Source organism: Monomorium pharaonis, chromosome 5, assembly GCF_013373865.1.
Source record: "Monomorium pharaonis isolate MP-MQ-018 chromosome 5, ASM1337386v2, whole genome shotgun sequence".
Lineage (NCBI taxonomy): Eukaryota > Metazoa > Arthropoda > Insecta > Hymenoptera > Formicidae > Monomorium > Monomorium pharaonis.
The window spans coordinates 7013177-7026726 of NC_050471.1; the positions used below are offsets into that span (position 1 = coordinate 7013177).

The 13550-nt window shown below is 37.4% G+C and overlaps 2 protein-coding genes across 4 annotated transcripts in view; one reads left to right on the forward strand and one right to left on the reverse strand.

The window, feature by feature from the left end:
• Window positions 1-2957, reverse strand: part of LOC105829080 — a 43539-nt gene extending 40582 nt beyond the window's left edge. Inside the window, exon 1 of one of the 2 annotated variants that reach the window (XM_036287648.1) lies at window positions 158-2957. In XM_036287648.1, the coding sequence (XP_036143541.1) occupies window positions 158-232 (75 nt within the window). In that variant the 5' untranslated portion in view covers window positions 233-2957. The remainder of the gene's footprint in view (window positions 1-157) is intronic. The other variant, XM_036287650.1, reaches the window with a different exon arrangement.
• The window catches only part of LOC105830421 (paired mesoderm homeobox protein 2B), a 63531-nt gene that overhangs the window by 48066 nt on the left and 1915 nt on the right, over window positions 1-13550 (forward strand). Inside the window, exons 1-3 of one of the 2 annotated variants that reach the window (XM_036287651.1) lie at window positions 4004-6776; window positions 10283-10650; window positions 11638-11813. In XM_036287651.1, coding sequence (XP_036143544.1) covers window positions 10524-10650; window positions 11638-11813 — 303 coding nt within the window. In that variant the 5' untranslated portion in view covers window positions 4004-6776; window positions 10283-10523. Of the gene's footprint in view, window positions 1-4003; window positions 6777-10282; window positions 10651-11637; window positions 11814-13550 lie in introns of those variants that run through there. The other variant, XM_036287652.1, reaches the window with a different exon arrangement.

Genomic DNA, 13550 nt, shown 5'->3' on the forward strand with positions numbered 1-13550 from the left:
ATCATTCATATTTTTAATTGAATATACAGTGAATAATCAGTTTGAATTTTATACACAGTGCTTCCTCGCAAGGTGATGGGAGAAAACTTCCGTCCGGTTTTTTTAAATTTATGGTCTGTCTAAGTATTATTTTTAATTTCTATGAACAAGAACTTACAATCGCGATGTGATCCATACTGGATCCTTTTGGGTGTTTTAATTCGATGGCGTCACGGTGGTGGATGACCGCCATTTGCGGTTGACCTCTCGTTTGCCTCAGGACCGGTGCTCGTCCTCGACCGTGATCGTCTAAAATGATCCTTGTAGAAAGAGAGAAAGAAAATCCTTACCCTTCCCCATCGTCAGATTTAGACCAATCCGAATTGCTTTATTTATCCAGGCGTTGGTAATACGAAAGCAATCTTGCTTGTTATCTACACAGTTCAGAAGAAAAAAATTTGAAATTTTATTTCTACATGAATTTAAATAGTACAGCATTTTTACGATTGAATGTATAAAACTTTTTGAAAGATCAATTTTTTTCTTTTTCCTCTCTTTCTTGTTTTTTCTTTAAACATTACATGTATTATAACAATATTTTATTTTAAGGGAAATAAATATTTTAAATAAAAATAAGTTATTATATATATATTACATTTACTCAAAACTCAAAACTACGTTGTCATTTTTCAACATCTGTATATTTTCTAGGATTTCAGCATCTCTATATTTATACATAAAAAAATTATTAGAAAACTATATTGATTTATATTGATTAAATTTTACAAAAACATATTTATATTTTCGCATATTCTTCGCAACGAGAGTGCTACTGTAACTGTAAGGACGAACTTGACCGTTGGTGATCTACCAAAATCATCGTCAACGCTCTCAGGCCCCCTTGTCCTTTTGATCGTCCTTAACGCGATGGCTTCACGGTGGTCGCGCAATGGTCACCGTGGCTTTCCATGCTATGAATTCGTCGTTCTTCGACGAAATTTAAGGCGTCACGGTGCATTTACGCGTCAGTATTCCCCTCGCGGGCGAGGAAAGACAAATTCGAAAAAAGACTTACGACAATAAGTTCGTCTGGAGCCTCTATCGATTTGTAACGATTTTTCTCAGCGTCGACGTCACTTTTGTTCGTAACAAAGGGAACACTCCTCAGAGTTATAAAACTAATTTATGGAACATTCAGAATATTCGATTGGCGTATTATGTTTATTATGATTTATTAAAATAATCCACTAAGGATTTGTTGAAGAGTCTATGGAGAATTTTGAAGATTGAAATCATCGATATTGGACTCGCTTGCAATTTTGAGAGAATTACTTGCAGCTCGGCAAGCAAAGAGTTACCCCGGTGTAAGATACGTAATATGCACCCGGCGCATCGCTACGTAACAGTCGCTCCATAACCGTAATAAAACGCGACAGACTTTACGGGTTTGCTGACGGACGGGCGCAAGGTGGCGACCGAAAGTCGACACGATGAGGTCGAAGTGACCATCCGGAGGCTATGGAAATGTTATGGAAAATAGTGTAAACGGCATTTCCACGTTGCCCACATCGTGCTCTCGCACATGTGCGGACGGCTGCACAGGCCCACGATCATGACGCGTCGCGTCATCATGGTGGTGAAGAAAACCGCAGATGCGGTTTCACACGACCCCTCCTCGCGTTACAGAACGTTGGACACTCACTCGGGCCCCGCGGCGACACGGCTCCCGAGACCTCTCACGAGTACTCTCCCCCTGTCGCCTTGGCTTCTTCGAAACTCCCTCGAAATTGTAGTAATTGAAGAAACGAAAATACACATTCGCAAATTAAATCCTGCTTGTTGAATCGAGAGAAACACGCGACGGATGTTTACAACGAATCGACAAAAGCAAGGGCAGGTATTTCTTCGATGATTGATAAACGGCACGCGAATCATTAGGTCTGTAGTATGGAAGGGTAAGAAACTTGACTTAAGACATACGAGATATTACGTACAGAATTTGAAAAAAAGTGAAGTCCATTTCTAAAGGAAATCAAAGTTGATTCTTTCGTAAACAGTATTGACAAGTCGAGTGCGAAAAGTTTGCAGATTTGGATACAAAGCCCACGAACTTTTAACCGAGCTGAAGTAAAGTGAATTTTGATTGCGATTTATTGGGGATGAGAAATTCAACTTCGCAGACTGGATCTCTATCAATTCTCTCCCTAATCCGTCCGCACGAACGTTGTGACAGATTTATGCACGTGTCTTCCCGTCCCGCCTCCCACCCGTGTGTTTATTCTCGCATGTGCGTCCTGAGTCAGCGTGTGCCACTGAACGCCGAGGTTTTCAGAGGATTTCGAGTTCCTTAGCGATCGAGTAAGGAGCTATACCGCCGAGGAACGCGACGGGAAGACAGAAGAGGGGGAGAAAGAGGGCAATAAAAAAAAAGGGAGGAGCGAGCTGCGGGAGAACAAAAGTGCCGGACGGCGACAACGGCGACGGGAACGTCATCGCGCGGGAACGACACGACCCGCGAGAAAACGCTCCAGGCCCGCCTAATAATTCTCCGCGGACGCGACGCGCGACGTGTACGTGTCACGGCGTCGCGACGCGCGCGTCCGTCTCGCCGCTGCTGGAACGGCGGGAGCTCGCGGGCTCTATATTCTCCTCTTTTTCTCAACTCGTGAAAACAAGACGATATCCCCTGAATGCCAAAACCGGGGGAGATCCCGCATGAAGAACCGGGAAGAGCATTGAAAAGTTTCGCACTGTAAATCCCGAGGAATCTCAAAGGAGACCGTCCACGATCATAGAAATGCGCGCTTTCCCGGTGAAAATTTTTTCCCGAATTGGAACGCTTTTTAGAAATCCCCAGATAGTCTGCATCCTTTTTAGAATTTTTCGTATGAATATGTGAATTTTGAAATATTTTAAAATTCAAGTAAAAATTCTGAAAAAAATTCTCTAGAAAGTTGTAAAATGATACAGAAATTCTAAAAAAAAATGTATATATATAAAGTATTCTAAGAAAAAAGACTTTCTCATTATTTCTGAAAAATTTCAATTCTTATTAAAAAATCTAAGAAAAAATTTATCGTGGTTTTTCACACTTTTCCATAGGATCAATATCTCTGACTAGGTCGGAGAGAAAGCACAGAAAGATTATTTTAATACATAGACATATAGAACGTTCAAAGTACTAAAAATAATGAAGAAATAAACAAGAATGTTAAGATGAAAGTTGTGAACAGATTGTTGATTTGGTACTTCATTTTAAGAGTACGTTTCCAATTAAAAACAGCCTCGTAGAGATATATAGCTTTTAACTACGATTAGATATAAATAATCAATTGTATCTAGTTATTTAATGTTTTTTTCCTAATAGATATAGAAGCTTAGAGATTTGAATCCTCCCTATCAGATCTCATTCTACGTAACGAATGCAAACTCCGAATTCATCGGAACACCTGCTTCCAGAAAATCATTCTGTACGTAAAATTCTATCTCTGGCTTAGATTATTTGATTATACTGTGATATAACTGTGAAAAATAAATGATCGCTGACTTAAACCGCAGAATTATGAGGCCGACGAATTTCACGACGGAAGTGCAAATGGCGCGATTGTTCTGAACGATGGTGGCGTTAAGTGTTCATTAATTGTCGCTAAATTGATCCGTACAACTCATCACGGTTTATTATCGCTGAAATAATTTGATTTTAACGGTTCTCAAAAGTGGTCGGTGAACGTTTTATTAGGTCGGGCAGCGAGAGTGACTTTGAGCTCGTAAAAGCTTCGTGTAAATAAATTTGTAAGATGATATAACTGTTTCGTGTGTATCCACGTGTGACATCACTTTTATCTCTTAAAGTACATAAGACGATTTCGAAATCATTTCCGAAGAAAACAGATTCGGACTTCAATTGATGATGTTGACATTTTTGTAATTACCGTACTTTCTTGCATTAATTTTAAATTTATATAATTAATATCAGTTAAATAATATATATGTTAAATTGTTTTTAAAAATATATTTTGTTAAAATTTACCCGAAATGTTAAACAAAAATTATTTACTAGCAATAAAAGTTTCTTTGGAAACGATTTTAATTTAATTCTTGACACTACTTCTAATGCTAATTCCTACTACGCTGTACTACGGTACTTAATGTTTAGTATTTGAATTATCGTTACTCTTCTTCCTTTGTACATTAATGTCGAGCAGAGGAATGCGTAACTTTGACGTCTCGTGTAGCGCGGTCAGCTGTCGCCACTCAGTCGTTCTGCTTTTAACGCACTTTCGACCGTTTCGCGCCGTAAAATTACTACCTCTTTTCCTCTTCCTATTTTCTCTGCATACCGATGCTGCGATGGAAACGTCACGATAATGGCAAAGCACAAAGTTTGCTGCACGCGATTTGCTTATGCCGACGGGTCCGCATTTGCGCATTCTAATTCTAATTTTACAAGCGAAGGCGTCAATCTGACGTAATTGAAAACTACGTCGGATTATTTCCTGTATTTGCCTTTCTCTTACGTCGCCAAAGTTGAGAAACGCAATAACTGTGTGAGATCTATCGATTTTTACTGAAAAAAAGAGGATTGGAAATCAAATTAAATACAAATTAAAAGATGAATAAAATATGTAAACGTTACATCTGTATGTTTGTCGATTAATATTGTTTCTATTTAAAAGTACTTTGCTCTTGGGAAAAGTTTCAAAGCACTGCATTAGAAGACCCTAAAAATATTTTTACTGTGCCATAAAACTCTTGGCGTAATCTCACCTCGCAGCATTATACTTTCGAAAAGTTGTTCCTGAGTTGTCGTATTAATCATCTAAAAGAGGGAATAAATTTTCTCAAGGCTCGTATTATTTGATATTCGATATTGATCTCGCATTGAGAACCGGAAAGAAAGATAGTCAATGGGGCGAACACATCTGAGGTGTAACGATGGATTATAAGGGATCGGAAACGACGTTTACAGTTTACAATTCAAGGGTGGGTTTCATATTTTTTCCCCGAAGAGCACATTTTTTTCGCGACTCTAATATTTATATAAGTCGCTTTTTCTTCCTGCCTTTTCATAGAAGAATTATGAGGTGTCTTATTAACCTGCTAAACAAACAAGGTCGTAAAATATCTGAGTTTTAATATGATTTTACGATGAAAAAAGACTAAGATTAAAAAAAAATTGACTTGTCTCCTTCTAATCCGACATCAGTATCTTAATGTTGCAATAAAGTACCATTGTTTTTAGAAGCATATAAAACGCGTTGGCAAATGGAAAAAAAGGACTGCGAGGAAATTGCAATAACATTATATATTATATAAAAAGTTTAATCTAAGTATTGCCAATTTCTAATATTTAAAAAATTTTTAATTATTCTACTCCGTTTAAAGATAAATATTTAAAAATGCAAAGCAAAGCAATGTTATTGTCGTGCACAATAATTTCTTTTTATACTTATAAATAATATTTTTGTTGAAAATATAGAAAGCCATTAATTTTTTAAATTGGAACATCTTGTCAAAATGTTAAGTTGGGGATAGAAACAAGAAAAATGGATAACAAGAGCCTCTGCATTTATTCTTTCCGGATCGTTCTGAATGGCTCGACCCTGTATATCGGAACATTGTGAAGGATACACGACATCCCTGTGTAACGTGATACTAGCCGCCGGTGCGAGGAGAAGGATGAGAAGGAAAAGATGATGAAGAAGACCTGTGTTCTGGTTTATAAAAATTGCTGTTGAAATATATCCTCGAAAGCCGAAACCACGGAAACGCTGGCGCCCATACGTCACCGCTAACACGCCAATGTTTCGTTAACACATTAACAAGAACACAGTGCGATAAATTATTTATTCATGCTTTTATTTTTTTTTTCTTTCGCCAAATTTTTCCGTTGAGTGATCGATATGAATAATTCGGTAGTAATTTCCGGTAATCATCTTTTTAAGATGCCGAACTTGCGTGACAAATTTTCATACTAGATTACAAAATCTTAATTGAAATCAATATAAATAATTATCATTTTAAATATTATTCGTATACTTGATTTAACTGTAGATAGATTTAGCTGTACATGAAAGAGTGGCGTTTTGCATTTTTTTAAAGATTCTTTGAACTCTATCCAATCATCGTAAAAACCTGCCGCGAACATATTGCATTGAAGTGACATCGACAAAAATAAATAGATTGCCTCACCGCGCTCTGTGCGTTGCGGCGCATCTTAATAAAAGCGCGTGCACATACGACCTTCCGCCTCTAAGACTACCGGTAGCCATTTAGAAACCAATGAGCTTCTAATGAAGGTGGAGCTTGCGACGGAAATCTCCACCTACTCTTAAAACGCTCTATTTCCCTCCGCTCGGCAGCGACGAGCGACACAGCACGAGCCGGGAGAAGATCGCGGAGAACGCAAGAGAACGAGATAGAGAGAGAGAGAGAGAGATGAAAACAGAGACGGAGGTGGAGAGTCGATGAGGACCTTTAAGTACGTCTTAACTCGGCCAAGTCAGTTGGCATCTCGCTGCCCGAGAGCAAAATGACGCCTTCGTTTTCGAGCGCGATCCCGCGTTCAGACGGCCCCGCGATCGGATTGTCGTAACTCCGAACGTTGAACGGAAATTACGGACTCCAGTTGCATCTCCAGCAGTTGCTTGACGCAAATTGAGATCTGTGGCGGACGTGCATTGATCGGTTATGTTCGAAAGTGAATAGGGAACTTTCGACAAATTTGCTTTATGAGATAGAAGTTGCCACCGGCACAAGTTGATGAGAAAACGTGAACGAAAGTGAGGTAGTACCAGGTATGCCAGGAAACTTTATGAACGAAGTTAGGTGGTATAAGATAACTAACGAACTTAGTCAAAACCCGGCAGAAATTGCGAGAGTAAAATTACATCGATTGGAAAGCAGCAAACAGGAAATTTTAGCCGTATCGTAAAATTCCGAGGTTCGAAAATTTTGTGATATTACGCAACAATGAAAAGAAAGATTATAATTTCTAATCATTAAACTTGAGTTTCGCTTACGTATTTTCTATAAATATACCGCAATTATGTACCAAGTGTTATTAATAGAATGCACAGAGTGCGGCATCATCTTTAGTCAAAAAATCCTCATTATCTTTTCGATTTTTATTAATTTATTCACGTGACTTTGTCAATATTTTACTGACATAAGAATTAGCGAGTGAAAAAAAAAAACAAAAGACATCTAGAATAATATATCCGTAATTGGTGATCAGTGCTGAGGTCAAATCATGATAGTCGTCGTACGATAGAATGCCACTTGGCGGATACCACAGTTTAAGGGTTAATAAGCTTAATCGACACTCGATAAGAATCGCCTCAGCTAGGCCATTGGTGGCCTAGCATAAAATTCAAGTACATCATTGAGATTTTTCAGAAGTTAAATATTGCTTGAGAAAATTTTAATTGTACACCTATATAATATTTATCAATTTTAAATAAAATATGCAATATTTGAATATAATAATATTGTCTATATATATTTTATATATGCATTTTATATATATATATATATATGTATGTATGTACAATATATTTAATTATTCGATCAACAATATAAATGATAAAAGAATAAAGAGTTATAAAAATTTTTCCAAATTTTTCGGAAAAGATTAAAGATCTATGTTTTAATAATAATCGGAATAATTAGAAACTTTTTCAGCCAGAAGAATCACCGCTCTAATTATTATTCGTGCGGTGGGAAAATTTAAAATCCTGGGTGCGTGTTCGACGACGACCACAAGTTCACAATGAATTGTAATTGAATCGGAACGCGTGCGCGGATTTTAACCGCTTGATTGCGCTAATAAATCTCGAAATTAACATATTTTTCGACAGCGAGAAAATCAGACAAATTTCACTTGAATACACAGTGAGACACGCGTGTGACGAATTGGAAATTGGCCGACAAACATTATTAACATATGTGTATCTCTTCATAGAATTATCGTGATTACCTGCAAGTAATAAAACATGCACAAGTGACAAGGATAATTTACAAGGAGCTAATTCAATTTGTATTGCTGTATTCTTATGCGTGACTGAGATTTTAGAAATAATTTAAAAATTACCGATTATATTTAATTGATAAAAAGATTAATAAAATAATTTATAATAAATACAGAATAAAAGAGAAATACAAGTATACATAAGAAATGTTTGTACACGTGTATATAAAAGTATAGTTTGTTACAACAGTAATAGAGGTTTCATTCTTTTCTGTTATTAATTTACTTCTCTCGCTGGATTTTTTTTTAAACTCAACAAAAGATGTTAATCTTTTTTCATTATACTTAGTCTTGTTTTATTTTCAGTAATAATTAAACTAAAATGCGTTTTTTTTTTAATGTATTTGTTTACTCGTAACTTTTCAATGGTCATTACACACAGTTTGCAGTTATATTTTTACATTGTGGAAAGTGCTTAAACTGCCAAGAACATATTTCATCTTGAGAATGATATTAAGTTATTGCACTTTGTCTAAAGTATTTGCGTCTATATTTTTCAGCCGGTTAATTTTGCGAGACAGATATAAGAGAGAATTATTTATATACGATGGAAGTATAAACGAGTTTCGAACAGTCTGCGAACACTTTGCAACCGCTGGCACGTGGCCCTAATTGCACCGTCACGCTCGAGCTCGAAAATGCTTTAATTAACATTTCCCGAGACAAATTACGCATAAACGTGCCGGTTCTATCCCGCATATCCCACGTCGCTGTAAATAATCATCCTTTAATGATACATTAAATCCATGAAACCTTCCGAAGTTCTTTGTTAAAAGACGTACCAGTTCAATATACTAGCTCAACATTTGTATACGTATATCGTTTTATTTCAATTTAAAGCAATTGATTATTACCGAAGAGAAATTATAATTGAGCTAGAAGCTGGTTTCGATTTTGTGAAGTTTTTAGAAAAGGTTATCTTAACAAAAATGAGTTAATCTTAATGAATTGGATTGTTTCGTGTTAAACTATTATCAATTCTGCTGCTAAATTTCTGCCTCGTTTAAATTATGAATAGACCTAGATTCTAATATGTCACATCTCTATTTAGCGCCACACTTAATGCTAAATGCGGACGCCCAATTCCAAATTTTAATCATCCGATACGAAGATTGCGTTCAGGGTCAACGTGAGATAAATAGCATTATCCAATTTCGCGGTAAACGTGTGACGAGAATACACGCTATACAATTAAATCAATTTATAAATAACGTTACAATAAAATATGATCATAATTCATAACGCTAATTGTTACAATTTCGATATCAAATTTTATATAGCGTCTCACAATCAGATGGAAAAAGATTACAAATACTGCACATTAATACGACAGAAATAAAAAGAAAAAATGAAGAAATATAAAATCGTACAACTGACAATTTTTTTTTAGATATAATTGAATGATTACGTTACGAAAACTTGTCATTAATTATTATGTTATTAATACATTGATGCAATAATAAAATTAATTTTATATGGCAAATATAAATGGGAAGGAAAATTTTTGTAAGCATTTTTATAAAAAAAAGTTATTATAAGAATTAAACTGATTACAAGGAGTTAATTGTATAATTATATTTATTTTCTTCTTTTTTTTCTCTATATTCCCACCAAAAATATGATAATGAATAAAATTAATAGGACAGAAATAATAGGATGATAGACAATGAAGTCACACGCCACATGGAAAAATATTATTGTGTTTTCGGATACAAGTAGGTTCAAAAAAGTCCCCCGCAATGCTGAAAGAGATCCATTAGTTTATATTATTATATCTCTGTTGAAAATTCGTTTGACATCGCGCTAAAACATTAGGCATGTGAACATATAATATCGCGCCTCTCACAATATTTACACTGTAAACTTAGCGTTTTACTTGATATCATTCAAAATAGAACAATACAAACGTGCATCTCGACACACACCTCCGTTTCATCTTGCACACATCTTCTACGCATTCGCGAATTGGCTCGTCCGGATAAGCTTGTCGCACATTTTGAATTTCCACTACAATTCCGAGCCTCGCTAATATTAAGTTTCTAGTTGATATTTTGAGATCTCGGCTGAATAATCATGTCGCGTGAAATTAAACCGCGAGCCTGGTCGCGGCTTCGTTTCGAGACGGATTACATCGCATTTCAACAGTGCAGAATACAGTGCATTTTATTGTTATATTATTAATAAAGTAACAATGTAATAAAAATATAACTTTGTGATTGTTAATTTGAATATTATTATACAAATGCATTTCACAAACTCGTTTTTTTTTCGCAGGTAAGATTCTACTTCGTGAAATTGAGACGACGCTCGCGGAATTGAGTCGACGCAGCCGATGATATAAATACGCGGGAAGCGAAGGATGCGTTAAAAAATTGAAAACCTGCGCGCGCGAGAGAGAGAGAGAGAGAGAGAGAGAGAGAGAGAGAGAGAGAAGCGGAGAACTTGGCAATGGAATCGTATTGATTGTCATGCTGACGTGAAAGAAAGTGCGCCGGAAGAGAGCGGGAGAAAAAAAATGTTAGCCGCGACAGACGCGGGGCAAGGCGCGAATAACAGCGTAATAGTGTCGCAGCTCACGAATTCGCACACTCCGCAGGATTTCACGGTCTCACGTCTCCTGTCCACGCCGACACACTCCTTAGGTAAGCGATATAAGAGACAATATAAAATGTTGTGCGAAAGAATGATTATTTATCCTGATTAATTATTATTAATTAAACGTCCTCGAAATCAAATGACTTGGAAAATCTCTTTGGTAGCAACTTACAAAGAAAACCGGAAGTTATTCTTTTCTCTTATTTTTTCATAAATATTTGAAAACAGAACTGCATTTTGTTACTTTGTAACTAGAAAACTTTATCATAATAATTTATAATACATATACAATATTTACAGTATGAATTTAAATGGAATTTTATGGAATGTGGAAAATACATCACCATACCATGAGAACGCAGCGTTTGATTTAATCGCAATCCCTTCGCATTTAATCCGCGGTTCACCACGCACTTGATTTCATCGAAATCGCGCATTTCCAGTCATGCTGCTCGCATTATGCCGCTTTGATGAATGCCCAAGTATAGTGGAGTCATTCAAAGAATGGCCGCGGCTGTTACCCGACTCGCGCGCGCGCGCGGTTCTTTTTTTTTCTTTTTTTTTCGGTACAGGCGGTCAGTATCGCGAACGGCATCTTCGAGACCGTGTATTTCGCTGTGCAATAGAGACTGAGAAAAATAATTTCGCATTCTTTTTATGGAACGTTTTTACGCGCGTGAAAGAAAAATATATATATGAGACTCTAAATGGAATCGACATTTATTCCGCGATATTTTTATTATGCCAAATGAAAGGTTTCGATACCTTTTATCGAATGTGATTGTAGTAAAAAGTTAGGAACCTTTATTTCGGAAAGTAAAGCCAGTTACTCAATCATCTAACGTACGTGTACACAATAACAGAAATTAAATAATAATGATATATTAAAGAGGGTGGAATGCTTAAAAATATCTATTAAAAAAATGTTATTTAATCGGAAAAATAATTTAAAAAGGAATTTACGATTATTCAAAGGAATTTATGAAAGCTGGATGGAGAGCGATTGACAATTGTTTTAATAAAACATTTCACAGATTGCAGCGAGACCTCTTCTGCTACTGGGAACAGAAGACCCAGGAGAAGCAGGACAACCTTCTCGGCGCAACAGTTGGCCGCGTTGGAGAGGGTCTTTGAGAAGACGCACTATCCAGACGCCTATGTTCGCGAGGAACTGGCGACTAGGGTGTCTTTGTCGGAGGCCAGAGTGCAGGTAATGTAATGTAATCCGTTATTTCAATATAATAGATTAGGATAAGCGTAAAAGTAGGGGTTTCTTTTTTGGCAAATTCAACTACAAGTTTTCGAATAATGTCATGTATACCAAAAATCTACCCAGACACTTGTAAAAAAAATTTGACTCCGTCCCTTATTATTTTATTTAATATATATAATTTTAGAACTGATAAAAAATGCCTCTCTTTGTTCTATTTTACTTTATTTTATTTCTAATTCATAATAATAAAAAATGTAAATTGAGCCGTATAAGGAACATTTGTATTGCTTGAAGTTGATTTTGTTAAATTACATTATTTAAGTACGGATGACGAAAGCGTTATTGATTCACTGATTCGAAATAATAGGGAAGCATTTCTTTCAAATTGCCCGACAAAGTATCGACAATTTCTCTTGGTGTAGGCTTTGAATTAATAGACATTTGTACCATTCACATTCATTTACTGACACACTTTAGGAATCCGATTACATAATAAAAGTGAAATGCGCTAATATCAAGGGTCGCTGAGAAACGTTTAACTGAATTGAAATCCAGAAAGTACTAGATAAACAGAAATAGAGGGTCAAATTGGGATACGTCGAGAGCGAGGGGGCATCCTTCTCAATGATGTTCGATCTCGTTTCACCCTGCACGAGGATGATGGAACGTGGCGGAACGATAAACCGTCGCCTCGAGATGCTCACCAACCGGCTATAGCCAACCAACCGAGCAACCCACAGACCGACTCACAGAACGAGCGGACCGCTCCTTTGAAGCTGTCTTCCACTCGGTAACCGAGAAGACTAGCTGTCCGAGAAAGTATCACGACGTGCACATGTGTTAGGCTCTTGTACCGAACGCAACGCGTCGTCAGTAACACGAGGGAAAGAAAGATGAAGAAATAGAGGAGGAGAAGGCGGCGGAAGGTGGAGGTCGCGGACAGCTAGGCAGAAAATCGGAGGAGACAGGTTGTCAGAGCAGAGCAGAGAGGAGGGAGAGAGAGAGAGAAAGATAGAGAGCTATGATTAGCCGGACGGCGACGCGCGCTCCAGCATCTGCGCGCCCCGGCGTCGTGCGTCGAGCACGTGTTTGCGTCGCCGTCGCCGTCGCCAGCGGTCCATGCCGCGTACACGCGTCTGTCTGTGTCGTCGGTACGCCTGCCAGGAGCCGTCACGCTGTCCCGTCTTCGGTCGGCGCGTCGCGTCCTTCCGTCCCCTTGTCCCCCGCCTAGTTGGAGACGCGAGATTTTTGGAGCAATGCAAGACGCGTGGAGTGTCGATAGCGCGAGAGAGTATATCAAGTATTTCGCCGAAGATTGGATGAAAGGTGATTCTCCGACCGGAGAAAACGTGCGCTTCAAATCGAATTTATTTGTCTTACCGCTTGGTCTTCCCGCGAGTGATGTCGGATGAGGAGCATTTGTGATAGTTGAACATGTCGGATCCATTAGATTTTCGCCGAAGATATTCCTAAAAGGCGGCGTGCCCCTTTGAGTCGAATTTATTTAACTTATACTCTAGACAGTCTAGACTTCTATTCGTAGAATTCACTTGAGAGGAGTACTCTCTTTTGAGAGATCGGAAGAAACTCAATGAAGCGTTAATCAGCGAACTCAAATTAATAAATATACGTACACGTTAAGTGTAAACTAAAATTAAGATCTGCAAAAGAATAAACTATCATTCCAAAGAGAAGACGAAGCATACATGACCTTTGGGAGCGTTAATCCTTTGA